The sequence below is a fragment of the Durio zibethinus genome, chromosome 1, assembly GCF_047325235.1.
Source record: "Durio zibethinus cultivar Kanyao isolate XHJ-2024 chromosome 1, ASM4732523v1, whole genome shotgun sequence".
Lineage (NCBI taxonomy): Eukaryota > Viridiplantae > Streptophyta > Magnoliopsida > Malvales > Malvaceae > Durio > Durio zibethinus.
Window position 1 is genome coordinate 33,586,199 of NC_143162.1, and position 27,447 is coordinate 33,613,645.

Sequence of the window (27,447 nt, forward strand, 5' to 3'; positions counted from 1 at the left end):
TGTTTGGGCGATATTAGCTTTGCCCTGAGTTTTATTATTAGCCCAAGTAAAGCCAGCCCAAGACCAATTACATTGCTAAGAATATATAAATATAAACCCAATTCTTTAAGTACGAGGATAGACGTATTTATTTTTGAATCAAATTTTTGATTAATATATTAAAAATATTTTTTTTTATTATTTGAGGAAAAATAATTCAAAATTTATTATTTAGATATGAAAATTATACATGAATTACTTGAATCAAATGTTCGTGAACACGTACAGTTATTTTTAAAAAAATATTATGACCAACTTGATTTCAAAAAATATGCTAATAAAAGACAATTATAAATGCACTTAAGCATACAAGTCTTTAGCACACCCACTCAGTGGGTGAAACAATAAAAAAAAAAATTATATCAAACAGTTATTTGAAAATGTAAAATAAAGAAAAATAGGAATGTATCTCACGTATAATTTTGAAAAAGAGAAACAAACAAAAAAGAAATGTAAGTTTAAAAAGAATTGGATTTAAATCCCAAAAGATTAAAATATTTTTTTAATCTATGTTTCATAATTAAACAATGAGTTTCCTTAGTAATTTTTTAAATTGAATTGGTATAATTTGATATGTTTTTATTATTAAATCATTAAAATTTGACACGCATATCATGTGAACGAAATGAAATAATGTTTAAAAAAAACTGTATTTAAAAAAAATAAAAAATATTGTGTAACAAAGGAGGGTAACTTTTTAAGTAGGTAATTTATTTTAATCGAAGAAACATATGTATGTCTAGGTTTAAATTTTTTAAAATTATTATTTTTTTTTTTTTCAATTCATTAGTTTTGGTGTCAAGAGTTAAGGATTTTTTTATGTAGTATTGATGAGTTTTTTTATTTTCAACTTTTCAATTGAATTCGTGTCACTTGACTAAATATACCATTTTAATTAGGGGTTTTATAATTAGTTTTAATATTATTGTCATCGAATTTCTTTAATTTTTTCATAAATCGTTTTATTACTAGCGTGATTTTATTATTTTTTGTTCAATCATAATTTTAGTTATTTATAGTATTTATATTAAAGAGAATCATATTCAACTGCTTAAAGTGAGAACTCAAATCATACAAACATTTCTTAACATTTTGGACCCACGAAAGGAGTACATTTAAAGTTTATAACAATTTAAAATGAGGAAAAAAGGCGAATGAAGAGGCAAGAAATTCTACATGAGGGCTATACAGTGTATATGGATCATGTTAGACCAACCTGATTCACATTTTAAATGCTTGTTTAAGGTCTGTCCCAGCCCATTTATTAAAGTTTATTTAGGCTCATTTAATTTAAATATGTTATTAAATATTAAAAATGATTTTGTATTAATATTTAAGTTTTTAAATTAAAATTAAAATAATTAATTATTTAATAATAAAATATATTTATGGAGTGAGCCAAACTCAAAAATTTTTATTTAAGGTTCATTCTAGATCGAGCATGACGGATAATCCAATGTATAAAAAATCTAATGATGACGACATTATTTATTAAAATTAGATAAATTATTTGATATATTATTAATAAAAAATTTTAATTTTATAAACCAAATTAATAAAATAATATATATTTTATTTTTAAAATTATCATAAAAAATATATGTTATCATCTTAATTTTATTTATAAAATTAAAAAAGTTCACTCTTAATATCTTTCATAATTTCTAAAAAAAAATTATAAAACTACAAACATGCATATTAACTTCTAATAATAATGTTGTAAAGAGATATCCTAGGTAGCTAGGCTTCCTTGTGTTTCTCATTGCCTTTAGCGTCGACTGATTCCATGAACGATTCCATCTTGTCTTCAATTTCTTGCACCTGCATTTTAGTGGAAAATAATGGTTAAAATATCAATGTACAGATTAAAAAATAAATAAATACACTTATGTCAAACGAGCCAACTAATTCAATTTGACCAAGGGAGATAAGCTAGATTTATTTATTTATTTATTTATTACTGAGGCATATGTACATATATAAAAAATAAATAAATAAAAGTTAGGCTACCAACTCAATCATAAAGGTATCAATAATTAATTTTACTAATAAAACTTTTTGGTAGTCATATTAGGAATTTGGGATGGGGTTCAGGGAAAAAAGGAAAGTTAACCTTTTATATATAATATTACTTTAAACAATTATGAGAAGAGTTGATCATGCCTTGTTGCAGGATAATTTTTTATAAAATATTTATATATATATATATATTCTTTATATCTTAATATATTTTAATATCAATATAATTTTATGTTGTTAGTATGATGGTTCTAATAATGAAATAAAAATAATTATTTATAAATTATATAATTTAAATCATGATGGTACTATATATGAGTCTAATAGTTGCAAGTTGAATTTGTTAATAGGGATTAAGGATCATCTGATCTACTTGGACTTGATTCTTATCATGTTCATGTTACTATGCTACTTTTTTAATTTTTTTTGCTTAAAATATGAGAAATCCAACTTTGACTTAGAATTTTTGCGGAAAATAATATGGAAGGATCTCCACTGCAACCTACAGGTATATGTGCTAAGAAATTAAGATTTGCATAGGTGAAAAACAAACCTTGTCAATGAGATCTCCTGCAAGATGGGCGTCCTTTGCTGTTTCTTCGGCTAAATCTTCAACCAATTCAAGACTAGCTTTAAGTTTTCCACCATCCGGCAGCTGATCACCAACCTCATCTGCTATCTTTTCCACTTTCTCTGCTACTTCTTCTACAACATCCGAAATATGTTCAGCTGCCTCTAGTATGTTGTCGGCATCATCTGCTTTTACAGATATGGACCCCATAAAGATATGTTAATCAAATGACAAATTATTACTTGAAGAAGAAGAAGATCCTCACTTTTCAGTTTTAGTAATGGCCCCCATTTGCTGGTCGTGAAGGGTAGGAATATTGATATTACCGTTCCCAGAGCCCACAGTTGCCTGAAGATGGTATAATTTTAAGCAAACATGGGAAGTATTACTGACCCAATAGATTTCTATATTTGACTAATTACCAGTTGCTGGAACCAGGAATAAGATTAAAAGGAAATGGTGGTTCCCCCGATTCTAAACTGCAGCAGACGGCCATATTGTTCCTGCGCATCCCCTCAATATTATCTATTAGGGAAACAAGCAAAAATAGCTGGCGTATGGAGATTCAAAAGTGGGAAAAGAACAACAAATTGAACAATCTTGGGAAATAGAAACGAGATTATTACATCTTCCTGTTTCCATTAGTCTGCAATCCAAGGCCGCCAGTGCTGACTGATAATGGCAAGGTTTGATTTCTCTGAAAAAGCTGTTCATGCTTTTGCTTTGAGATGGCAGCAGGCTGAAATCTGAACAAGGACTCCTGATGAAGGCACTTAACTTTGCAAGGAAAAACTGTTGATCCGGCCGACAACATACTGAATGATATTAATTCTGAAACCTTGAATCGCCTAATTTACGTGAATGCAACCAACTACCAGCTAGCTGAAACTTTGAATCAAGAAGGAGCACTGTGATAGGATGATAAATTATAGGCTCCTTAATTTCCTTTAAGAGAAAAAAAAATATATGGGGTGTGGTTGGGACCATGAATTAATGAGTGCCCAGAATTGATTGGACCAAATATTTAATAGCGAGCAGTTGCTTTCGAGATTGCAGAGAAGGGCAAATTAGAGTAACCATCTTATTTCATAGCGATTCAACCGGTGAGATTCGTGCTTGTAATTGAAATATGTATAATGAAATACCAGATTTCGTTTAATTGATTTGTATAATGGATTGTATATTTTAGATATGCACAAAAATAATATAAATAACATTAAATTAATTCATAAAGTTGATGAATCCTAATGTATCCTTACAATTAATTGAGCATACGCAGCTTCAAAAACTTTATTAAACATATATTAGTATTTTTTAGTGATAAAAAAACTCACATTTCATAATTTTTGGACTAATTTAACTCCACTATCTTATGATTAAAGAAATGGGTTCAATATAAAACTTAATTTTCCAAAGGAAAAATTTTATTAAACATATATTAATATATTTTTAGCGATAATAAAACAAATTAAGGTTCAGAATTTATTTTAAAGGATGTTCATGTATAACTCCGAATTTTTTTACTTGTAAAATTAACTTTAATATGTATGACCGTTAGTTAATTAGTTCCTGTATGTATTAACAAATGATTGTTTGGTTAATTAGACTAAGAAATATGCAATAAATACATTATATATTAACAAAGAATTATATATATATATATATATATATGCTTGGTTCTATTAATATAGCATTTTTAATGAATTGAATTTTGTTGTATGTTTCACCAACCAAACTAAACCAAAGATAACAAAAAGTCTTGAAACCAAGAATTATGCATAGCCTGCCTCCCATCTATTAGCATGTGCCATGTGCCATTTGTTGATTTAGGCTACGTTGAATTATATAATTTGAAATCAGACTATGAACATAAAGGACAAAAAGAAAGGATATATATGAACATCCTTTAAAAATGTGAAACATGTGTTATTCTTTTGAATCCGAACCTGGAAATAGGATTGCAGCCCACATTTTCGTTTTTTTTTTCATGGAAATGGTAGTAAGTAGGAAAATCTGTGTATTGGAATTGAGTGTAAAATTGAAAGTTTTTAATTTAAACTTTAATTGTAGTTTAAAAATTAAAAATATTCAATATTAATTAAGTTAATATTTGAAGAAAAACATGTAATTAATGTATTCATTTAAATTTAGTGAAAATAAAGCATTAAATATAAATAATTTAACTGATCATTTAACCAATAGCTATTATAAAAGGTGGAATAAAAAGAAAAAAAAAATGTAGGAAATCAAGCTCTCGCATCCAATGCCAATATAGAGTAAAATATTCTGTCTCTATGTCTATATCAATCTGGAACGTAATGATTATATACATGTGACTTTGTTGTTGACATAATTGCTGTCAACCCAGAATTCTAATTTCTGGTCGATAAGAGTACCAACTATAGATGGCAAATTAATATGGAAAATGGAAAGTGCATGTATAATCTGTGGGCTGTGGCAGTCAGCTGGAATTAATGGATGAGGTCACTCTCCCCCAATCCGCTGGCATGAAAATCACTACACATAACACATGAATAATTCATTTTTCACTACATTGTTTTATTGGAGTCCTCAAACCTTTTAAATGGTTTCATTTTGATCTTCATTTAATTATTTGAGCAATCATATCAAATCTTGTTAAAAAGAGTTTAACTTTTTTTCACATATTCTTTTATTCAAAAGTGATAGAACCGATCTTACAGAGAATCTGATTGGGTTTTTGTGCTCAAGTAGTACTACAGAATGTTTAGGGTAAAATTAATGATTGGGATAAATTAAGGTTAATAAAAAATGTAATTAAATAAGAGAGAAGCAATTAAAAGGATTCATTGTAACTCTATTCATCCTAATTATTGCAAATGAAGAAAGCTGCATGTTTGCCTAAGCATGATCCTCGGCTTCTTCCTTTGCCTCTTTGGCTTTTTCATCAGTACTGTTTGGTTTGATCAAAGATTCCACCTTTTCTTCCACTTCGTCTACCATATCTTCTACCTGCATAGATATATACATATATAGTTGAATTAGTAGCCTAAGCTAATAAAATATAATCATCAATTGGAAATTACCAGGAAATTAATGCAGTTTTGTCCATCTAGATGTCTGCAAAAGTAGACAACAAACATGTGCCGGTGAGTACTTCATTCTACATGTAATATTGTCAAATTGACATAAAATAGTTATTCCAATTAGACTATTAAATGAAGACCAAGTCAGTTACCTTTTTTTTTTATGGAAAGAGGATTCAACGGACTTGAACTCTTGCTTTGCAAGTAATTAATCTGCACTCTAAATGGCTGGATGAACCGTCTAGGTTAAATTCTTAGGTTCTATAGTTGCTTCTTCAAGTTTTTTAATTTGTTTGAAAAGCAGCACTATTAATCATGTGCTAAAGCTAAATAGGATTCATATAGTAATAAAATATCAACTATCTAATCCTATTGTTAATAATTAATTAAATATGCTTAAACAACAAGTCAACAAGGGATTAGGTAATAGTATAGCAAGAAACAATAAAAAAAAAAACCTTGTCAATGAATTCTCCAGCAACGCGTGCACCATCAGCGGTGTCTTCAGCCATCTCTTCAACAAATTCAAGGGCATCTTTAAGTCTGCCTTCCGGTAGATGATCACCAACCTTATCTGCGACTTTCTCAACTTGCTCCGCCACCTTTTCTACAATATCCGTTACAGCTTCAGCCGTGTCTATTACAGTTTCAACTTCCTCTATACAGATATGACATATCTTAAAGTCAGGCTTGAGGACTAATAAAACAATAAATTACGTTGATTGACAAATATGATTCCACAAACTAAAAATGTTGATGATATAGCAGATTTATCATGGGGATATGACATGAAATGTGATTAACTTTTAGTTAGTCTCCACCTTTCAGTTTTAATAATGGCCTCCATTTGCCCCTCCAAAAGGGTAGGATTATACTCAATAGTATTCCCAGAATCCAAGATTTCCTGCTGAAAGAAATGAATGTGACAAACCTCATTGTAACACTAGAGATAAGAGTGATGAAATAGAAGATTTCTTTCTTTTTTTAATAGTAGGGAAAAGCAGGTCATAAGACTAACCAGGAACCAGGCCCAGGAGTAGGATTAGAAGGGATTGGAGGTCCTGATCCAACACTGCTGCAGACGACCATGTTCCTGTATCTGTCAGTATTTTGTACTCTAAGATCGGAGCCCAGAGACTGCAACTTGTGATTTCTTAGAACCTGATATTTTCCATTGTGTTTTGATATCTCCAGGAAATTATTTAAACAAAGAATGGATGGCTGAAATTTGCAGGACTCCACTCGAACTTTGAATGGAAGGATGGATCCTGCAGCACTCGACATAACTTGTCTGTGAAACGATCTTTACGTTTATGCAATAACAGAAACACGAGAAAATTCACAATGAAGAAAAAGCTTTGAAAGAGTTTTGATGAATTGCAGGCTTTTCTTGAAGAAATTATTGCGTGTGGAATGACAGGTGATTAGAAATGGTCGAACCAAATGTTTTATAGGCAATGGCTGTTGACGTGGATTAGGAAGAAGGACAAATATTATAATCTATCCTAAGTCAATGAATCCTGATCCTAGTTTTCCATATGTATGTTCAATTTTATTATAATCTTCAAATTTCTTAGTTATTGCATCATAATTAATTTGAGGTGCATATTCTTTTTTCAAAAAAACAAAATTGTAACTTAAAAATTGAAAAATGAGTTAAGAGATGTTAAGATTTAAATATCATTGAATAATATTTTTTTAAAATAATTATATAAATCAACTAAATTAAATTTTAAATTTTTATATACTTATTCATCAATAAATTTTTTTTTTGAAATGATTATTACTTCAAGTTGAGTGCATATGATAGTTTCTCCTTCTTTATTTCCATAATCCATTTAATATATGACCAGCGCTGTTTTTCTTTGACTGGTTGAGCTAAGCTGTGAATCTTGTAACCAAAGAAATAAAGAGGCTGAAATGGGTTTATCCTAAACAATCGAGACAATCTAATTGCTATATGATTACAATATAATAAGAGTCTTAAAACTAATATAAAGAATTGTATAGTGACCTAATTATCCTTTAAAACTTTGTGATTTGACACTCAAATTTTTGGCTTTTATTTAATCAATGGTTTATCTGATTAAAAAATCTTTCAATGACGTTTGTTCTTAAAAGGCAGGCCGCTCGTCTAACCAAAATATGCGTTAGTCATTGGGCATCAAATCATGGGTTTAGCACTATTGTCTTTGTTAACGACCTTTCCTATACTCCAAGCCCAAACAATTTCAATAGATCTGTTTTCTTTTTTTGGGCTGTCAATTTTTCCTCTTTTTGGGCCAAGTCGAACTGGGGATGAAGAAAAACCAAACTGTTTTTCATTCGCTGCAAGTTTGTCATTTGGTCAGCCTCTCATACATTCATAGGGACAAAAACCATGAAAGACACTAGCCGGCTTTATATGCAACGGGACCTGAGTTTCCAGAAGAAGGTCCTGGTTGATGGTTATTATCACATCATTGAACTAGATTCTCAAATTGTTTGGGATTTTAGTAGTCCAGGATTAAAGGTTACCTGTATCAAAAGATTATTTGAATTAGATTTCAAGGCCGAAATCCCAACCAGATGGTAAACTCTTTTGCAGCTGATTCACAGCTTGATATCATTTACAGTTCTCATATTTGATTTTTTCCATCCAAGAACCCAAGGAGAAAGCACCCTGTTTCATCACAGAAGGCCGGGTTTGAGGTCAATAAGAATAATTAAAGACGGTAAATAAGATTTGAGAATATATTTGTAGCAGATATGAGGTCCATTTCGTTTGACAAGTACATAAAATTCCCTAGCCCTGACCCCAAGGCAAACTGATCAGAGATACTGTTAAATCCAAACCTAAGATACAATATGATCGTCATGATTAGGACTAGCTACCAAAAACTTGCAAAGACTAATTGTTCAAAGACTAACTGAGTTCTGAAATTCCTGTCCTAATACCAATTGGTAAACACAACCAAACACATACTGCACACACTTCACTCTTTATTCTTTACTAAACCCTGAAAGAGACATGTTTCTTAATTTTCTTCATTTCTTCTCTTCCAATTTAAACAAAAGTTTAAGTTCACAGCTCATTAAGTCTTTCTTTGTTTCATCTTTTCTTGAATTCTCTCTTCGTGGCAATGAAAAACAGAAAGCTTTTCCCGGCTTTTACAGAAACAAACCAAACTATAGACTGCCCTAACTTCTGTGACCCTGCCTGCCCTTACAACTGCTACCCTTTCCCTGACTTTTATTACCTATCTCCACCGCCGCCGCCTCCTCCACCTCCTCCCCTCTCTGACCAAAACCATTACATCTCACCTTATGTGATCATCTTAGTTTCTGTTCTAGCCAGTTTCTTCCTTCTTGTTGGCTACTATGTCATTATAGTCAAGTCATGTTTTGGTTGCTGCTGTTCAAGAAATAACAGGCAACCACAAACTCAAACTGATGCTTCGGATGAAGAGTTCCTTGATGAGAACCGAGTTGATCATCCTATTTGGTTCATCACCACTGTGGGTTTGCAGCAATCAATCATAAATTCGATTACGGTTTGTAAGTACAAGAAGGGTGAGGGATTGATTGAAGGGACAGAATGTTCAGTATGCTTGAATGAGTTTCAAGAAGAGGAGAGAGTCAGGTTATTGCCTAAATGCAACCATGCTTTTCATATTTCCTGTATTGATACTTGGCTAAGGTCTCACACTAATTGTCCCTTGTGTCGAGCGCATATTGTCTTTGATGCTGTTTGTGCCACTCCAACTTCTACGGATCAAAATTCTGAAAATATGGATCTAGCTGTCGATAACAGCATAGAAAATTCTGAGATTGGAGCTGAATTTACTAGTCAAAATCAGGGGAGAAACGGTGAGCCTTGTGAAAACAGGACCAGAGCAGATGCTGCAAGTGAATTACCAGAGACTAATGACCAAAGAATTTTAAAGGAAGGTGTCTATTCTGATGAAAATGCCGCTTTGGTAGTCAGTGATTGCATTGACAGTGGCCAGGTTGTGGCTAAAGAGATACAAATAATCAAGAGGTGCGTTTCCATGGACTCTTCTTCAGCTGCAAGTTTGTTTCCCGGTTTGGCAAATTTATGTCTCGTTAAATCAGAAGGAACTTCTTTTAATCAACATGAAGATGTTGAGAACCCATATTCAAGCATCATTACAAAGCAAGGTGAGGCGAACTCAAGCGAGTTTAGGCTAATGGGTAATTCTTCCAGCGCTCAGCATCTTCATTTGAGTCCTGTTCCCATGAAAAGATCATTCTCCTGTGGTGGAAGGTTTTTGTCATCCAAACGGTGCTGCAGCATGAATTCAATTCTTCCCCTGTAAAGTTTTTTACTCTTTTAGATATAGTTTTGGCTTTAAGAGGGCGATATTTGCTAAACAGAGAGAGCATATGCAGTACGCACCATAAGTTGGGGGTTGCTTTTTTCTGCTTCTCGCACCAAAGCATGAAATCTCAACCCTTAACGATGCTTAGCTACGACGTATTAGAGGAATTTTAAAGACGAAGTTCTGTTCAGAAGAATAAATTTCATGTATTTGCCTAATTGCCTAGGTTTCAAGTCCTGAACAAGAACTTGATTGAAGCTTCAAGCTCAACTTAAATATACTAAGTGATACCTGTGTGCAAGAACTCATTATGTTGTTATTCAGTAAAGAGAAAGTGATCGAGAGAAGAAAATTTTCTGCAGAAACCAACTGATTTCAGCTTTGATTTTTGCTTTTCACTAGGTGAACTGTCTTTTTTGATAATTGAAATTTATTCATTATCTAAGGAAGCAGGATAAACATCTGCTACAAAAGAACATGTTTTTGGAACCATTGAGGTTAGTGAGAGCTTCTAACCTAATATTCCATTTATTACATATTAAGCTATTAACAAAGCTGCTAACAACGTTACAATTTAAATTGTATATCAACAGAAATAGCCTGTAGGATTCTATTAGCGGTAAGAACAGCACCACCACGCTTCTTTAGGTTCTTTGCTCACCGAATGTGATAGAGATATACTAGCCGGATGGCTGTTAATAATACAGCTACGAGGTCTCTGCATTTAGATTTCTGAATAATCTATTGAAACTCAACCCGCCATCCCCAGAAGCTCTGAATGTAAGAAGTTTCTCCAATACCTTCCTCCAAATATCTTTTGAAGAGTGAACTGTCATTTGACGATTATGGTAAACTTTTATTATTATAGGCAATTATTATCTTAAGAAAAATAAACATGCAACGAACAATTAAAAATCTAATTATTACATTCAATGAATATTCTAATTACTAAAATGTGTCAGAAGTTTAAATCAGTTCTTGTTGTAACATCTTTTCGCTATAGTTAGGTATGTAAATGTAATTATGTGCGCTTCTAAAAGCAAAACCTGTTGAATTCTTCGGAGAAACTGGAAATAGCTTAAGCCTAGGGAGAATTTAAACTATGTCATGGTTGTTATGCTATCTAAATCAAGCCTGTTTATATTCTTGAAAGCTCTATTAACCTAACCATTTGTTAAAGTTTTATATTTTGATAGTAATACTGTTTAGAAACATATGGAGTAATGGAGGAAAATCAAGCAGTCTTTTTACTCTTTTTTTCAAGTTAACAACAAGAAGAAATCATAATTTACAGGTTGCTTGAAACCTGGTTACAGCCACTTTCTTGGTTACCAATATAGGCTGCCGAAACAGTCAACTTCCTGTGCAGTCAAAACTTACCTAATTCTGGTGAATTGGGTTTTTCTTCCCTTTTGAGCTTCCCCATCATGGCCTAATTGCAATCTAGTTGATCCACATCTCTTTACTCTAAAGATGATGATCTAAGCTCATATCTTCTCTATTTGTGTGTATGTCTAACATTGCAGGGTTCTTGTGAATACGATTTCATTTCTCAACAAATCTGAATGGTTGCTTCTCCAATTATGAACTGATACTGACATCAGTCATCGATCGAAAGCCTTTTCGGTATTGTGCTCTTGTGCTTGCAGCCTTGCCCTAAGCCTAGTCTTTAAAGCCAGAAGAGTGGCACAAACTGAGCCCAGCCAAACTACCAAGCGGATATCGGAGAAAAACTCTATTTGACTGTAATTAAGGCCTAGAATTATCTATTTGAGGCTCGGCGCCACCAACTTACATCCCTGGGCCCAAAAAGAACAGCCAGGCTTAAGTCTGGCAATTGGTAGAATTTTTTAAAGGCCCAATGCATGTAATCGAAGTTTGACCTTCCTCTAAACAAACCACCCGTCCGATCCTACTATTTGTTTTTTAAGCCAGATGGTGCTGTTAAAGAAAACTGATTGCTTCTATAACTTAAATCTTGCTGCTTAATCAGCAAGAGTATTGCCAACGGTCTGGTGGAAGAACTCTTTAAATTTTGAGATTTCATATTCAAATTTTATCATATGTGAATGTGATTTAATTTTGCGTTAACTTTGATCATTTATATGCTAATTCATTGATTAGTTTGTTTATATGATTTAAATTAATAATTTTTTAATAATTATTATAACTTCTTTTGAACAAGTAATTAATAATATATATACATACAAATATATATATACCTAGAGTAGTCCAAAACTCCTATTACTTTGGGCATCTTTTATCTTCACATGATTTCTCTTCAAATTCACAGGGGATTTTCGTCAACTTCAAATCTCCCATTTTCTAGTGCTTACCTGATCTCTGTTAAGTCGGGACAAACACATTAAAATTAGCCAACTTGACGCATTCCGACGGAAATGCCATTAATAAAACGAGTGCCAATGGAGAGAGAAAACCATTGTCAAACCGTATTATCTCCATATTTATGATAGTTGGTGGCATAGAGCCTCAATTATCTCCATATTTATGATAGTTGGTAGCACAGAATTATCTATTCGTCCTCCCCTTTTGTAGGGGGGAGGCGTTACTGAAACTCCATAAACAAATCGACTCACGATTCATGCAGTTCTTCTTGCCTTCTGACTTCAACATTGTACCTGCATTCAAGTTTGTTGACTAAATTGTAAATATGTACTTTTAACAACTATACAATTGTAGTAGATTGTATGTTCCACAGCTATTTTAAAACTAAATTAAATCTTCCATGATCGAAAGATCTCGTCAGATCTTGTTTGTATTACTCAAAAAGGAGTGATTGAACTTAATATCCTCCAATATGCACGGAGACACTGATGATTTAATTTTTTAATGCAAGTGCATTCTTATGTTCACGAGGCCAACTCAATTGTTAGACATTAATTATGGTGTCCTTTGGCACACCGGTGCAGTCAAGTGCCCCTTATTTTTAATTGGATTGCAAAAAGTAAATCGTGATGTTAGTGTCAACGCATTTTAAGCTATAGATGATGATTGATAGTTATTTGAAATTTTTACATGGTAATAATTTTAGATTATTGAAATGGTGAGATCACTGTTGTTTTGTAGAGTGATTTGAATCTCATCCAATTTAATGTATTTATAAAACTTAGTTCATTGTATTTTGGTTTTAAAAGTTATAAGTAAAATTCCAAAAAAACACTAAGAAATTCTAATAAAAACAAAGTTCCTTTGTTTATTTTCATGTAAAGCAAAAGTAAGTCATGGGTAGGTTTGATTGAGGGTAGATAATTTGTGTTATTTATATCGTATAAAATATTATATTTGTATCGTATTTTATATAAAAATTATATTATAATTTTTAGTGATATAAAAATATAAAATATAATTTTTTTTATTTTATCAAATATATTTAAGATTTTTTAAAAAATTTTAAATTATATTATTTTCATATTCTTTATTCATATAATTTTTATCTCATATAATTGTATTATGTTTTAAATTATGAAATTTAGATAAATTATACGGATGAATTCACTATAATTGTCACCTTTAGATCAAATATATAAGTTGGTGTATCATCACAACTGCTGGCATTTTAGTACATATTCTTAATTATTATATGGGTAGAAAAGAAACGATGCCCATCCGCCCATTCATGCGGTTATTATTGTCTTCAAAATCACAATGATTTCTATTTGCAATCATTTCTTTGAAGAAACTTCGTCGATACTACGTGAAACTCTCCATTTTTAACAGGTAAAAGAATCTCCTGTCATTCCAAGCTTGACACACCCCTTTTCCTTGAATCTGCCTGCCTTTGTCTACTTCTTTCTACAGTTAAAGCAATTGGACCTTCATTATATAATACATGGTAGTATCAATCTCAAATACATGATAAAACAACGCACTTCGCAGGACATGGCCTGTCTTTTTCATTATTTTTTAATCAATAATAACTTATCTAATGTATACTCATTATTTACCATTTATATTTATAATTTTTTTTTTACAAAAGAATCATAATTTGGAGATGAAAAATAAGATTTAAAGCAGCTCAAATTTGAAATTTAAATATCATTTTTTAAAATATTTGCATGAATAATTGAATTAAATTTTGAATTATAAGAATCTGATTTGTTAGTGTACAAAAGTTTAAAGATGTACAAAAAAATGTGGGCCAAAACATATTTCAAATCTGAAAATATATCATCAATCAAATGATAGTTATAAACTTGGCTCTTTCTAAAGTTGCTCATGGCTAGCTACATTTAGGCCCCTTCTCTCTCCTGCCCTACCTGACTTTTCTGGCTTTGCTTTTCCCCTAAAGAGACAACAAAAATCTAATGGATCTTTATAGTAGGCCTGTGATGTTTTAATTTAAGATAAATAGTAGTATCAATTTGTTTTCATCATGCAAGTTTTAGAAACCAAGTTCCACGTTCTGTCAATTGTATATGTTACTTTAGGTATGGTTTCCAGATCATAATTTACAATGATTAAAATAATTTATTGCGTGTTATATCGGAAAAACAGAGGAATTCAGTGTATATAAAATATATATTTCAAGAAAAGAAAAAGAAAAACCAATTGCAACATTCTATGGGCAGCAATACCAATCCCTTTTGCTGATTTTCAATTCCACCAAACAATTCATAGTTTTTTTTAACAATATGTTGCCACAAAGGGAGAGAAAAGGGCATAAGAATCAAGAATTTTATAATCAATGATAGAATATAATGGCGGAAGATAATCATCAAAAACTCTAAAAGATTAAAAAAAGTTACACCATCAAATCTGGAGTTCACTGTTTGATAAGGAACGTGTGGCACCCACAAATAATTAAAAGTTTGTAAAGCTAGTTTAAATTCAGAAAGTGAGTGAGTATTGAACTGGCCCGGAGGTATCATAAAAAAATGGAATTGCAATGGGGTTGTCAAGGAAACAGCAAGATATTGTTGGAAAAAGGAAACATTTATTCTTTCTGTTCTTTCCTGGAAGGAGCAGGGCAATGCTAACAGTGATCATCCGGGAATATATTGAAGGATCCTCTGTCTGTCTGCCTCTAAATTAATGCAAAAATTACCGTATGGTAAGATTGAGTTTAGTTAATTTATACAATCACATTTAAAAAAAATAATATTTAACAAATCTGATTTCAAATCTTAATACTTATAATTTTTTTATTTTAAATTAACGACCAATTTTGTAAAGAAAAAAATTACTGTATGAATTTCAATATCAAATATATATATATATACACAAATATAATTAGCATACAATCACAAAGCCAATACTATAAGTTAATGAAGGCCTTACCTTCTAAAAAAGTATTCAAAGTTCAAATCTTTCTTCTTCTTATGTAACTACTATTTTTTTTTAAAAAAAAAAATAAGTTGCTCAATCTCTTAAATCATGACAAAATATATCATATCTAACAGTTTAAAACAAATAACTGCAGATCGTGTATTTGAAATAATTCTAACAATGCACGAAATAACCCTAATAAGCAATTACCAATAAGATTCAAACTCAAAACATTTTCATCGATGAAGATTACTTTAATCTATTAAACCAACTATTTTAGTGTATGTAACTGCTATTTATTAATTAGAAAAGATCTCAACCTACATAGCAGTAAAAGAAAAAAGAAAAAACTTTTACGTATACCAGACATAGAAGGAGGCTATTTCTCAGTTCTCTCACAATTTTAAGGCGTGTAGCAATTTGTATTGTACTTTAAACTGTTAATAAGTTATATTGTCAAAAGAAGCCAGCCGGAAGATCCGGGCATCGCTGTCTTAATTGTCAATTATTTGATCATAAAAATTTAAGAAAGAAGCAATTGTAACAGGATCCTGTCTAGTATTCTTATGTACTGTACGTGCCTACCTGTGGAGAGCACAGTTTTATGGCAATTTTTTTTCTGTACTAAAAATAAGAAATAGAATTTGATTGGTGCATGCCTCTATTAGCAGGAAAGGAAAATATGCCCAACATTAGGAAAAACATTGTACGCACTACATTGTATATCTCAAAAATACGAGGGAAAAAGACAAGTTCAACTTGCAAGAAATTAGAGAGCAAAGAACAATGGAATCCCCTTTGATCCATCCATTTTTGGAGCCAGATAATTAACCCCAATTACAGCAGAACAAAAAACATAATCAGGGCTTCACATATGTGTTAACTAAAAGGCAGCTTCTTCTTGGATTCTGCGCAGCATTTGGTTAGCAGCAGCAGCAATTTCATCCACAGTGTTCAGATGGCATCCTTCCTCAACCTGTCAAAATTAACATATATCCAAAAAACAACCGTAATGTAAAATGATAGTTTCGATGGAATGATAAAAAAAGGGTATTGAAATTAGAGAAAGAATTGATAAATAATTGGCTTATTTTATTCCAACCTTGACGCTAATTGAATACAAAGCCATTTCTTCTACGGTTGTGACATTGAGGTGGAGAATGGTGAGCCTTAGGCTTTGCAATCCAGCGACCAGTTTCAAGAGCTGTCTGGGTCGTTTCTTTGAGAGTATCTTGAGGTTGGCATGGGTCTCCACCATGGTCACTTCTATGTCCGCCACGCTTTCGGCGGCGGCCATGGGCTCAGCTGCCATGGAGTGCGAATTATTGCACTGAGTTGCACGAGTTGAGAACTGTGGAAAGGTGAAAAACTCAGCAAACGGTGAAGGGTTGCTATTATGTTCTGGCTGTTGACTAGTCCTCTTATGAGCCTCCGTGGACTGCAAGAGCTGCTCTAATTCCTTAACAAAATTAATCGCTCCACCAATTATCGATGCTTGATCACCCTGAAAAGGTTAATTCATTTAGTTGTCAGATAAAAAAATTTAATGCGTTGTAAAAGTTATGTAGATAGCTGACCTAGGTATTAGTCTAAAATGGTTTTCATGAAAGTAAGGAATCCCTAAACTTTTTCAGGCCAATGCCTTTTACCATTCTTCAACCATTTGAAAATCTAAAAAAAAAATTGATTAATTGGGGTTGTAGAAAACTTAGTTATCGAGGTGAATAAACTTGTTCTAAAAGTCAATTATTACTTTATTAGTCGTAATTATTAAACACAAATAAAAGAGTACCCTTTGAACATAAGAAGGTGGCATCAAAGATCTGAGCACCCCGAGGTACTCATTCATTTGTTTCCGGCGATTGCGTTCAACAGTAATATGAGTTATTCTCTGGTTCTCTAGCTCTTCTTTGTTCTTGCTGCTCCTGGTGCGTCGACGTTTTCGTCTAGTACTGTTCGTCGTCGTCGTCGTTGTTGTTGCCGTGGCCGCTGCAGAAGGTTCCGTTGGACATTGGAATCCAGCTGCAGGGAGAGACTGATCAACAGTGCAAGCTTCAGGTGAAGAATATAGGTCCCATTCCTTTGCATGTTGGATGAACGAAGTAGATGAGGAGTCCCAATATGCATGGAGATGACTCCCTTGTTTTTGTTCTATGTTGTTGTCAAGAATTCCAATAAGAGCTTTATCTTCTTCTTGGAAGCAGAAAGAGTCATAGCCCCAAGTTCCTCCTCCTCCAGCTCCTCCCACAGGGTAGATGTCCTTGCAAGCATAAGAAAATGGGACTTGAGAGTAAACTACTGCCTCTAATGCCATGCTTATCAGAATTCGGATCCTTATTACACTCTTTTTTCTTTTGTCCTGTTGTTTCTCACACGTTTGTGTTGTTTATTCTCTCTTTTCTAAAGGGAAAGACAGATGTGGAGGTAAATTACATAAAAGCGAAGGGAGATGGGGTTGATAGGGCATAGACCTACTAGAGTAAAAGGGAGTCTCTTGAAGTTTAAAGGGAAGAACTGATGAAGCTGAGAGTTGAGAGATAACTGTTACCTACAAAGAAACCCAAATCAAAGCAAAAGAGAAAATGGAATAAGCACAAGCACTACACATCCAAAAGACCAAACAAACTCCCCCTTTTATCTTCCTCCCCCATGAATGAAAGTTGATCGACTTTTAAAGATGTTTAATCCTAAAAAAAAAAGGGACAAAAGCTACAGCATGCTGCACGTGTTGGAGACCAGTCGCTGGACCAGAGAGAGAGAGATTCGCTATGGCATTTGGGGAGAGAGAGAGATCAATATTGTTTCAGGATAGTCCTAAAAAACATAACAACATAGAAAAATTAAAGGGAAAATAATGGGTCCAAACTCCAAATTAAGGGGCGTATCTAATTTCGTGAAAAGGGTACCGTTTATTTTAATTGAAGGGACAGACATATCGCTGTTAACAATATTAGAACAATAATAAGAGAAAGGCTTTTTTTGTCTTTGGACTAATTTCTGATTTCCTTTAATTAACTTTCCTAAATTATCCAAGCAAAACAGGAATGCGTGACTATGGTTTTCATTTGGTAATAATGTGGTCGGATGCTGGGATGTTGAACTGAGAAAGATGACGAAAAGCTGATAATGAAACAGAGATTCGATCAAAGATCTATTAAGAAAGTTAAAGAAAGAAAAAGAAAAGAAGAGAAAAGCCTGAGAAACAACAAGGAAAAACAGCTTAGTTTTTTTCAGGTGTCTGGTAAATGTCCTGAGGAATCCATGTGACCATACAAAGAGCCACTCTTCTAATCATCTACTCCGAAGACTCTGTGTCTCTCCCCCACCTCTTTGTCCTTCCCAAGAAATCCTTTTTTAATATTATTATAAAAATTTTAAAATAAATAAATTATCCAATCACTTAAATTAAGATATAATATATCATATGTCATAATTTAAGATAAATAATTACAAATCATGTTTTAAAATAATATCAAAAAATAATCACTAATGAAATTTAAATCTAAAATCTCTTTATTAAGAAAAATAACTCTTAATCAATTGAACCAAATTACTTATTTATTTTTTAATTTTAGAGATGACATAATTGTTATATAAAAAAAAAGGATTTTGACTCAAAATCAGATTAATTTTCAAGAATTCTTTACTCTTTCTTTTTTTTTTTATAGTACTACTACTTTATAATTTTATTTTTCCATAAATCTAATCATTACTTTTTAATTTTCTTTGTAACACAATCATGATATTTTTAAAGTCTGCTTGAATTTATTTTTAGTTAGGACGATTTTAAAACATATTTTTTTATATTGATTTGATATATTCACCGAGACATTACTTTTCATATAAAAGTCTAATCCTGATTAAAATAAAAATCTCCTTCGCTTTATGGGTCATCTTTAGAACTTTTAATTACAATTTGAATTTGAAGCTAGTTAATTACCTAACCCCATCAATTTCAATAAGACATTAATTCTCTTGGGGTTCCTCCCCCAATGCTTTGGCTTCTCCTTCCATGGAATATTGTTAACACCATAACAATATTCAATTCTTCTAATGTCAGAATTTAAGTTTTTTTTTTTTTTTTTTACACTTCTTTCAAGTATATATTCCCCATGAAATTTGTACTTAAAAAGATAGAAAATATATTAAATAAACAAACAAACCCAACTGGCATTGTTTTGAATGTATCACAAAAAACTGTTATTTATGAGATTCCTTGACCAATAGGGTAATTAAGAAAATACAAATTGGCTAATTGTTATTTCCTTACTATGCAATGATTTTATAGCTTTCGAGATCTCCCTTTGAATTCAATAAAACCAAGTTACCAAGGACTCTAACTTTGTTTTTGTTTTTACTTTTTTTTGTATGTTTTTAATATATCATTAAAAAGTGAAAAAAAAAAAACAGAAAACAAAAGATAAATAAAAAATAAAAAAATAAAATACCGATAAAATAGAATCTTAATAATTGAATTACAAATTATTATTTAAAAAAGAAGGCATCGTTTCACGGTCAATCTTCTTACTTTAGGTGTCATTTTCTCTGTTTCTAGTGCAAATTTTCAAGTTGTAGAAATTGATAGTAATATGATTTAATAATTCGTTTAAAATAATTAATACGACAAAACCATAATTCATAGTGCATTCATCTTTTTTTTTTTTTTTTAAAGTATATCACCTCAAATTTAATACTATATGCTAAATTTTGTTTTTATGCGAGGAAACAACTATGATTGGAATAGATGAAGGAAAACGCGTTTATGTAAAATTAATAATTTATTTGTTACCTAAAAATAGGGTAGGAGCGTTGAATGCGTTAAGTCATCAACTCAATTTATAGGTACACATAAACTTTTCTTTGGATTTTTGGGCCAAAAAAAAACTTGACTTTGGATTATTTAAAAAAAGACAAAACAAATTATAAAAAATAGTATAAGAATTAATAATTATGATAAAGTTATATTCGCACAATATACGTGAAAACTATTATACATTTTTATGTTAATAATATATACCCAATTTATAAGTAAGAGCTATACATTTAAAAAAAAAAAATTTATTTGATAAATAAACATGAATTAAAGTTTTTTTTTTATTTTTAATTTTACATTGACGTTAAAAGTACTAAAAACTTTATGTTAATTGACACATGATATATAATTTACGTATAATATGTTGAGCATTTGTGGGTATTGAAAAGAAAAAAAAATACAGTCTGAAATTAAAATAATTAATTTCAATGATCTAAATTTAATTATTAATAATTTTAAATATTAAAAAAGTTAAATAAATTAAATAACTTTATATATAGTAAAAATATTATAGTTAGTATTTAAAATTTTTATCGAAATGATCTTATCTCATCTTTACTACTTAAATTAAGTTTAGAAAACTTTTCAACAAAATAACGAATATACGAAACTTCACATATGATAACTTGAAATACAGTAATATCTTTATATAATAACTGCTAATAAAATGTATAAATGCATAGGTTTGTAGTCATATTCCGGTAGCATAAACATATAATTGAGAGGACTTTAATTGGGTTTGCAATAATATTTTATGCTGCAACTAGCTAGTCTTTGATTTGTTTGTTGATTTTGTTGATAGGATCTACCGAGCATTTTTTGTTTTTATAAGATCATTGGTTTGACTGGAGACTTGAGAGTCCCTGTGAGGAACAAATGTGAGGTGCAAATTTGATCGTACACCATCAAATCAACCAGAATATTATTATTATTATTTATTTCTGATTACATTTGCCTTACGCTACAAACAATGAAAAAACAAATGAAGATTAACGTGTTTCAAGATCCAAACTACAGAGTTTGTTACCCAATTCCCACGAACAAAAGTAGTACCAACACAACAATGACCCCAATGCCGTTAAATCTAAATTAATTGACAATTAATGAAAAATTCTAATTTAAATTTAATAAATAAAAAATAATATAATTTTAATATTCACTCATCAAGTGTGGTGTAATTATTATATAACAAATTTAAAAAAGATGTAAGGGAGAATTATATAATAAAATTTAGAGTATGATATTATGATAAGTATTTAATTTAAAATTAATTAATAATAAATAAAAATTTTTTATTATAAAATCATAAAAGTTAAAATTTCGCCGATATGAAATAAATCCAATTTAACATACTCTAAAAATTAAGTAATCCTTTTTTATCAGCGAAAGTAATCAAACCGTACGAAGATCCCCTTATTATAACTACAACTCATTACCTAAGAAAACACCAAAATTAGAATAGACTTAGCTTCTTTAATTAACTTTTTTTTTTTTTTTTTGTGTTTCGTCATATGCATGTGTTTCAAGCGCAAAGCTCGCTTCCAAAAATTCTAAACATGACGCATGTGAGCATTACATACTGAACCCAGCTTCCAACATTAATCCAACTGGATTAATTATAATATTTAACAAGTTAATCTTTGATCAGAATCTCAATTTATTTTAATTAAAATATTGTTATTAGAGAGGTGGATAGTACTGCGTTTTTTTCTTAAGTTCAAGGAACCACGGACCTAAAATTCTGGGAACCTGATTTTTGTCGATTTTGTTGCTACTGGCAATCCAGATTCTCCCATGCTGAGTTTTGCTCCTATGGCAACCAGCCTAAGGATTAGACCTGCTGTCACCAATTATTTTCGTCCGTGTTGTTGGGAGTACTTAGGCTTAGCCCCAGAGGCTCAGTCAGTCCTATTGTTCAACAACTTTTGTTCCTTTCTTTTTGGGCTTTTTGGGTTTGATATTGTAAAGGCCTCAGCTCAAGCATTGAACAATTTTAGCCCACTGTAGCTATAGGCAGAAGACGAAGAAGACGAAGAAGAAGAAGAAGAAGATACATTTCATCAGACTCGGTTCAAACTCCGAAAAATGAAGGTCCCTGCTGTGACTTTTGTCAAGATTCAAGATGACTTATTGTCCTTTGGAAAATATGCACCTTGATGCACCCAGGAACAAGGGAAAGTGCGCATCTCTAATAATTACAGACAGCTTAAAATTTTTAGAGAAAAAACTAAAACTTCGTATTTAAAGTCTGATTTAATGTTCCGTAACTGTACATTGATGCTTTATTATGAGGATTTGGGGTGAGAGTCTGTAAGTCAGGATACAAATGCGTATTTGACATGGGTATATTTAATATTTTTAATTTTTTTTCAATATTTAAAGATAATTACATTTTTATATTTATATTCATGACATACGTCTCAAATATATACACTTAAAAAAAAAAAAAGAATCGAAAACGTTAACCAATTATTAAAGACAGAACCAGGATATCAACCCTGGCTGCAAAGAGGCAAATAGAAGAAACAGATTTTGGAACCCTAAAAAGGTGGTTGTCGTTGTTGTAGTCTTGTAGAAACATGTGGTAGGGGCACATGCAATGAAACAATATACTCCCTCGGTCCTTTTTTTTTTATATTATTATTATTATTATTCATTTTTTTATGAGATTTTTCAAAAATATATTTTTTATATTTTAATATTATTTTAATAATTTTTTTTACTTTTTAACATTAAAAATAATGGAACTTTAATTTTATAAAAAAAATTTAATTTTAATATAAATATATTAAAATCAAAAAATTTTTCTTAAACTTCATGAAAATCAATACAATCCAAAAAATTAAAAACAAAAAGAGTATTTTTTTTTAACAAATTTAGTAATTTTAAGATTTAAATTTTAATATTTATAATCTTTATTTTTATCTTTAAATTACAATTTTTTAAAAATATTAATCCTGTCCATGCATGAAAAAAAGATTACAATTAAACTTAATTGATATATCAAATATAAGATAGAGCATAAAATCTAAATTTTCATTATTATTATTATTATTAATATATTATTTTGCTTGAAGATTTCTCCTGATGGGACGCATTCATCGTCGTCTAAAAGCTGGAATATTTTATGCACTTCATTCCAAAAACCCTTTCAACTTTAAATTGTGCGTTTGAGCAGAAAATTTTGTTGAAAATCCTCAAATTTAATTAATTCCCTTGTCATATCCTATCAAAATTATTAAATCGATAGCTCATTTTAATGATCTATTTATGCCCCCTACTTAATTTGTTATTTGCGAACAAGTTCTCAAGATTGATTAGGTATTCTTTGTTCGCTAGTGCTTTATTTAATTAAGATCATCCAATAATTAAAGAGTTCATTTTTATACATTAATCGTGATATTATATATATTTATATAATTTTTTTATAATACAAAGTTGCTAATATTCTAATTCATCTAGTTCCTTTCCATTTCTCAATAAAAAGTTTGTTCGTACAATAATGAAAAGAAAGAAAGAAAGGACAATTATTAATGCAAGTGGACGGTTTACATGCATTATTTAGATGCCATGTTAGAACCATACAAATAAATAGTTCGGCCCTGCTATTGAGACCGAACCTTTCGAAAGGAATTTGGGGTGCCCAAATGAAAATTTAAAAGAAACGAAAATTTTCCTGCCACACTTTGGTCTTAATTTGTTTGCAGTTGTCCTAGTTAACTAACCCACTAATTCCTTTAATTATGAGAATTGTTTTTGGGGCAATCGGATTTAGGTTTTGATGCTCCCCAACTTGAGAGTTTTAATTGTCTTTGCCACTAAACAAACAGAACTAAACATTACCGAAGAAACAATCAGCCACTCGGAAACTGAATAAATAAATAAATCTTGAGGGGAAAAAAGGAAAAAGCCAAAGAGGATTACGTGGAAATAGTGTTCAATTTTGTACTTAGAAAACAGAAAAAAAGATATAAATGAGGATGATGAAATCCTGATTCGTCTACAATGAACAAATTGGGTTAATGGGAGCCGTACACGTGGTTAAAAGCCCATCCACACAATTCTTGTCAGGGCGCAGGAAAACCACGGGCCCTACCAAAAACCATGGGCTTCCCCCTCAGTCCTTGTTAGTTTGGATTCTTTTGCATCAGAATTTAAGTTTTTCTTTTTGGACCAATTACATTGTACAGTATATTTGAATAGAATCTCATTGTGCAGCGGCCCATTCAATTTTAGTGTAATCGAGATTCATACGGGGATTAGTTCACTACTTTAATGTAAAAATAAAAATAAACGTTTTTTTTCTTTAATTACGATTGCCGATTGCTTTTAATAAAACAATGGATTGTCGCTTAATATCCAATTTCATTGTTATCATTACATTTTTATATATAAACGCATATCATCATTATTTATTTTAATTATAATTTTATCATTTTCAAAAAAAAATTTTATATAAGTTATATACTTTTATAAAAAAAAATCTACATTACTTCGGTATATTCATAACATACAATCTCCAATTTATAAATTTTAAATCTTATTCTACTTAGAACTTTTATATTATATAAAAATGAGTTTACATTTTAAAAATTTAGAGAAAAAGAGAGATATACAAGGAGTCTTTAATTTCTTAGTACTAAAAAAAAATTACTTATTCCTTTTATATTTCTACTTAATTTTTCTATGAATTTTTTTCTTAATTATTTTTTGGATAATTTCCGGATATACTTATTCGTGTATGGATTCAAAATAGGGCGGGACATGTTGTAAGTGTCTCAACTTATTTTTTGGTCTTATTCAAAAGAGTTGATTCACTGAGTAACTGATTAATTTTGAAAAAAAACAAACATTAATAATATCATTAAATAAAAGAATATTCCATTAATTCTTTTGAGCCTTACCTAATTATTAATAGAAGTTTAATATCTAAATAGTTTATACACAAATTAATATTTTAATACACTATCAATATAATTTTTAATTCATTGCATCACTGTCATCTCTTCAGCCTCTGAAAGAGCCAGGACTAAGAAAAGGGACCACAATCAATGATGAAGAATAAGAGGCCTGAACCGTAGCCTAAATGAATGAGTCCAATTAGATAGATAAGCCCAATTTGGTGTTGCTTACGAGCTCAAATTTTTTCTGGGTTAACATCTTTTAGGCTGTTAGATTTGGGCTAAAAGGTGGGTTCAAATATTTTGGAAGATGAGTAAAGCAATTTTCACGACTGGAAATTTTATCAAAGACCAGACAAATATGAGATTACTCTGAAATTTAAATTTATTAAAAATTATATTTAAAAATAGTTATATGAATTAATGGAGTTAAATATATCAATTTTAACTCTGCCAAGTAACGGGAAGAGCTTGTTTACATTAACAGGATCCTTTCACACAATTATTATATCCCAAAAAGGGAAGAAAGAACCATTTGATCATTCAAGCCTGATCATCAGTGCGACTTAAAACAAGGAGATAAGGATGCCACGTTAAGCCTAAGGTTTTCATTTTCAAAGTTTCCACATTTTGTTTCTGTTTACTTAGGCATCCACGCCGAGCATGCTTCTGGCCCACGGAAACTCGCCATGGCGCAACATGAAATAGTCAACTAATGATGATATCCAAGTTAAGATGAGACAATCAGCTGGTAAGACTTTGTCAAATTATTGAGTGTTAAATTTGGTTGGATTCAGGAAAAAAAATAATAAATATATATGACAGTACTAACATTATCTACTGTTTCTTTTGTTGTCAGTAAGGACAAGATTAACTTTGAAAAATTTTCTTTACTGATTTTTTTTATTAGTCACTCGTCTTAATCATATACACTCTCCTTGGACATGCAAAAAATAGCAGTTCTTTTAATGATGCAAAAGGCTATACTATTTATATAACACACAATATTTTTTTTAATAAATTTAAATTTAAATTTAATTAATTTATGTATTTATCATTAAAACATAGTATATAATAAATTTAAGATTAAATTTAAACACTTGTAATTTTTTATTATATCTTAGATTTTGACCATTCTTGTTATTTATTTTTTCATTTAAAAGATAAGTCAATATATATTGAAGGACATAGTGCCTGAAGGGAATTCAATAGTTTAAACTATAAAATCCAAATTTCAATCAGCATGAGAGAAATTTAGAAAAAAAAAATCAATATATTATCTTCTTGTATAATCCAAAGTTTGATGGACTTCTATATCTATTTTGAGAGAAAAAAAAAAAAAAACAGTTAAAGAACATCTAAAATTTTATGCTTTACAAACTGTTCCAAAACCTGTTTTAATAATATTTAGGGTTACCAGTCAATTCAAAAAATTAATTAGCATTGCTAATTAAAAATCATTAATGGACGAATTAGTCAGTCAACCAATTTCATCGTTTAATTATTATTGCAAAGTATAATAAATAGCTAGCTGAATATATATATATATATATATATATATATATTCCCCTAATGGTCTTTTTCATTTTGTCTTGATGTAGATTGGATATGCGCATTATTGCTCTAAGATTATCACGTTATGGTGTGAGAGAAAATAATTAATAATTGTTTAGTACATAATCTAAAAAAATCAAATGCGTTTTTGATCATTGGCTAGATGATAAGTGTACGTATTCTTTGGTTAAAGTGATTTTGATTTTTTATTTCAAAATTAAAAAAAAATAAAAAAATAACACTTATATCCATTAGAGGAACTAGTAAGAACTTAGTAAACTATCCATTAATGGAATAGCTATTCGTGATTTGCCATCAATTCTGTGATGAAAGAAAGTTCCTAAATCAATAAATAATTGTTAGTAAACGCCTAGGAAGTATATTAAACCTTGCGTATTTGAAATAATCCGAGTTTGAAGATATATATAATATATAAAAGACATTTGTATTTGTTTGTAACAATGCTGCATGACATTTGCAATTGAATTGAGAAAAAATAACAATCAATTGGCTTTTTTTTTTTTTTGTGGGTGAGAAATTGCTTTTGGCTTTTAGTTCTTACTTGGTAATTCCTTAAGTCTCTTTTCAAACAAGTCCCCTTTATAGGTGAAATCGCACCACAGAAGATTGAAATTCTTGATACAATCGCAAAAACCTTTAACTTAGCACAATTAGACAAATTTAGCAAATTTCCTCGTTCCTAACCAAAACATTCATCAATCAACCGGCACCCTTTTTGTGATTACGTGTCATTCACTTATTGGCTCACATTTTCACCGGCTCTATTCATCTCCGCAGAGATTTTGTTCCCTGCGGTCCTCTTTTTCCTTCTTTAAAGTCAAAACCCAAAACCTTCCATCAAACAATGCATCTCTTT

At 30.6% G+C, this 27,447-nt stretch overlaps 4 protein-coding genes across 8 annotated transcripts; 1 reads left to right on the forward strand and 3 right to left on the reverse strand.

Moving 5' to 3' along the window:
* Positions 1-1,640: 1,640 nt before the first annotated feature.
* On the reverse strand, positions 1,641-3,737 carry LOC111311296 (uncharacterized). Of its 3 annotated transcripts, XM_089765591.1 has the most exons (6): positions 3,408-3,735; positions 3,256-3,335; positions 3,052-3,132; positions 2,895-2,977; positions 2,612-2,814; positions 1,641-1,860 (listed from the first exon to the last, which is right to left on the reverse strand). In XM_089765591.1, the coding sequence occupies exons 1-6, from the start codon at positions 3,441-3,443 to the stop codon at positions 1,780-1,782; spliced, it is 564 nt and encodes a 187-aa protein (XP_089621717.1). In that variant the 5' UTR covers positions 3,444-3,735; the 3' UTR covers positions 1,641-1,779. The 3 variants fall into 3 exon arrangements, with proteins under 3 accessions (XP_089621717.1, XP_089621748.1, XP_022766406.2); XM_089765622.1 differs by having other exon boundaries at positions 3,052-3,154; positions 3,256-3,737; XM_022910671.2 differs by having other exon boundaries at positions 3,256-3,728.
* Positions 3,738-5,281: 1,544 nt separating this feature from the next.
* LOC111311297 (uncharacterized) lies at positions 5,282-7,127 on the reverse strand. Of its 3 annotated transcripts, XM_089765748.1 has the most exons (5): positions 6,713-7,127; positions 6,516-6,601; positions 6,153-6,352; positions 5,695-5,728; positions 5,282-5,620 (listed from the first exon to the last, which is right to left on the reverse strand). In XM_089765748.1, the coding sequence occupies exons 1-4, from the start codon at positions 6,976-6,978 to the stop codon at positions 5,702-5,704; spliced, it is 579 nt and encodes a 192-aa protein (XP_089621874.1). In that variant the 5' UTR covers positions 6,979-7,127; the 3' UTR covers positions 5,282-5,620; positions 5,695-5,701. The 3 variants fall into 3 exon arrangements, with proteins under 3 accessions (XP_089621874.1, XP_022766408.2, XP_022766409.2); XM_022910673.2 differs by lacking the exon at positions 5,695-5,728 and having other exon boundaries at positions 6,713-7,125; XM_022910674.2 differs by lacking the exon at positions 5,695-5,728 and having other exon boundaries at positions 5,284-5,620; positions 6,516-6,598; positions 6,713-7,124.
* A 1,382-nt stretch (positions 7,128-8,509) lies between these two features.
* LOC111311298 (RING-H2 finger protein ATL54-like) lies at positions 8,510-10,492 on the forward strand. Its single transcript, XM_022910675.2, has one exon. It carries the CDS (start codon positions 8,817-8,819, stop codon positions 10,011-10,013), a length of 1,197 nt encoding a protein of 398 aa, XP_022766410.1. The 5' UTR covers positions 8,510-8,816; the 3' UTR covers positions 10,014-10,492.
* A 5,476-nt stretch (positions 10,493-15,968) lies between these two features.
* On the reverse strand, positions 15,969-17,908 carry LOC111311299 (transcription factor bHLH96-like). Its single transcript, XM_022910676.2, has 3 exons — positions 17,095-17,908; positions 16,405-16,806; positions 15,969-16,278 (listed from the first exon to the last, which is right to left on the reverse strand). The coding sequence occupies exons 1-3, from the start codon at positions 17,614-17,616 to the stop codon at positions 16,186-16,188; spliced, it is 1,017 nt and encodes a 338-aa protein (XP_022766411.1). The 5' UTR covers positions 17,617-17,908; the 3' UTR covers positions 15,969-16,185.
* Between the last annotated feature and the right edge of the window lie 9,539 nt (positions 17,909-27,447).

Coding starts and splice junctions, on each gene's coding strand:
- LOC111311299 (XM_022910676.2), bottom strand. CDS start 17,616: ATGGCATTAGAGGCAGTAGTTTACTCTCAAGTCCCATTTTCTTATGCT. Junction 16,807..17,094: donor CACCTTCTTATGTTCAAAGG/GTACTCTTTTAT, acceptor TAACCTTTTCAG/GGTGATCAAGCATCGATAAT. Junction 16,279..16,404: donor TGTATTCAATTAGCGTCAAG/GTTGGAATAAAA, acceptor TAATTTTGACAG/GTTGAGGAAGGATGCCATCT.
- LOC111311298 (XM_022910675.2), top strand. CDS start 8,817: ATGAAAAACAGAAAGCTTTTCCCGGCTTTTACAGAAACAAACCAAACT.
- LOC111311297 (XM_022910673.2), bottom strand. CDS start 6,978: ATGTCGAGTGCTGCAGGATCCATCCTTCCATTCAAAGTTCGAGTGGAG. Junction 6,602..6,712: donor ACTCCTGGGCCTGGTTCCTG/GTTAGTCTTATG, acceptor CATTTCTTTCAG/CAGGAAATCTTGGATTCTGG. Junction 6,353..6,515: donor GCCATTATTAAAACTGAAAG/GTGGAGACTAAC, acceptor ATATCTGTATAG/AGGAAGTTGAAACTGTAATA.
- LOC111311296 (XM_022910671.2), bottom strand. CDS start 3,443: ATGTTGTCGGCCGGATCAACAGTTTTTCCTTGCAAAGTTAAGTGCCTT. Junction 3,133..3,255: donor ACTAATGGAAACAGGAAGAT/GTAATAATCTCG, acceptor GGGGATGCGCAG/GAACAATATGGCCGTCTGCT. Junction 2,978..3,051: donor ATTCCTGGTTCCAGCAACTG/GTAATTAGTCAA, acceptor TACCATCTTCAG/GCAACTGTGGGCTCTGGGAA.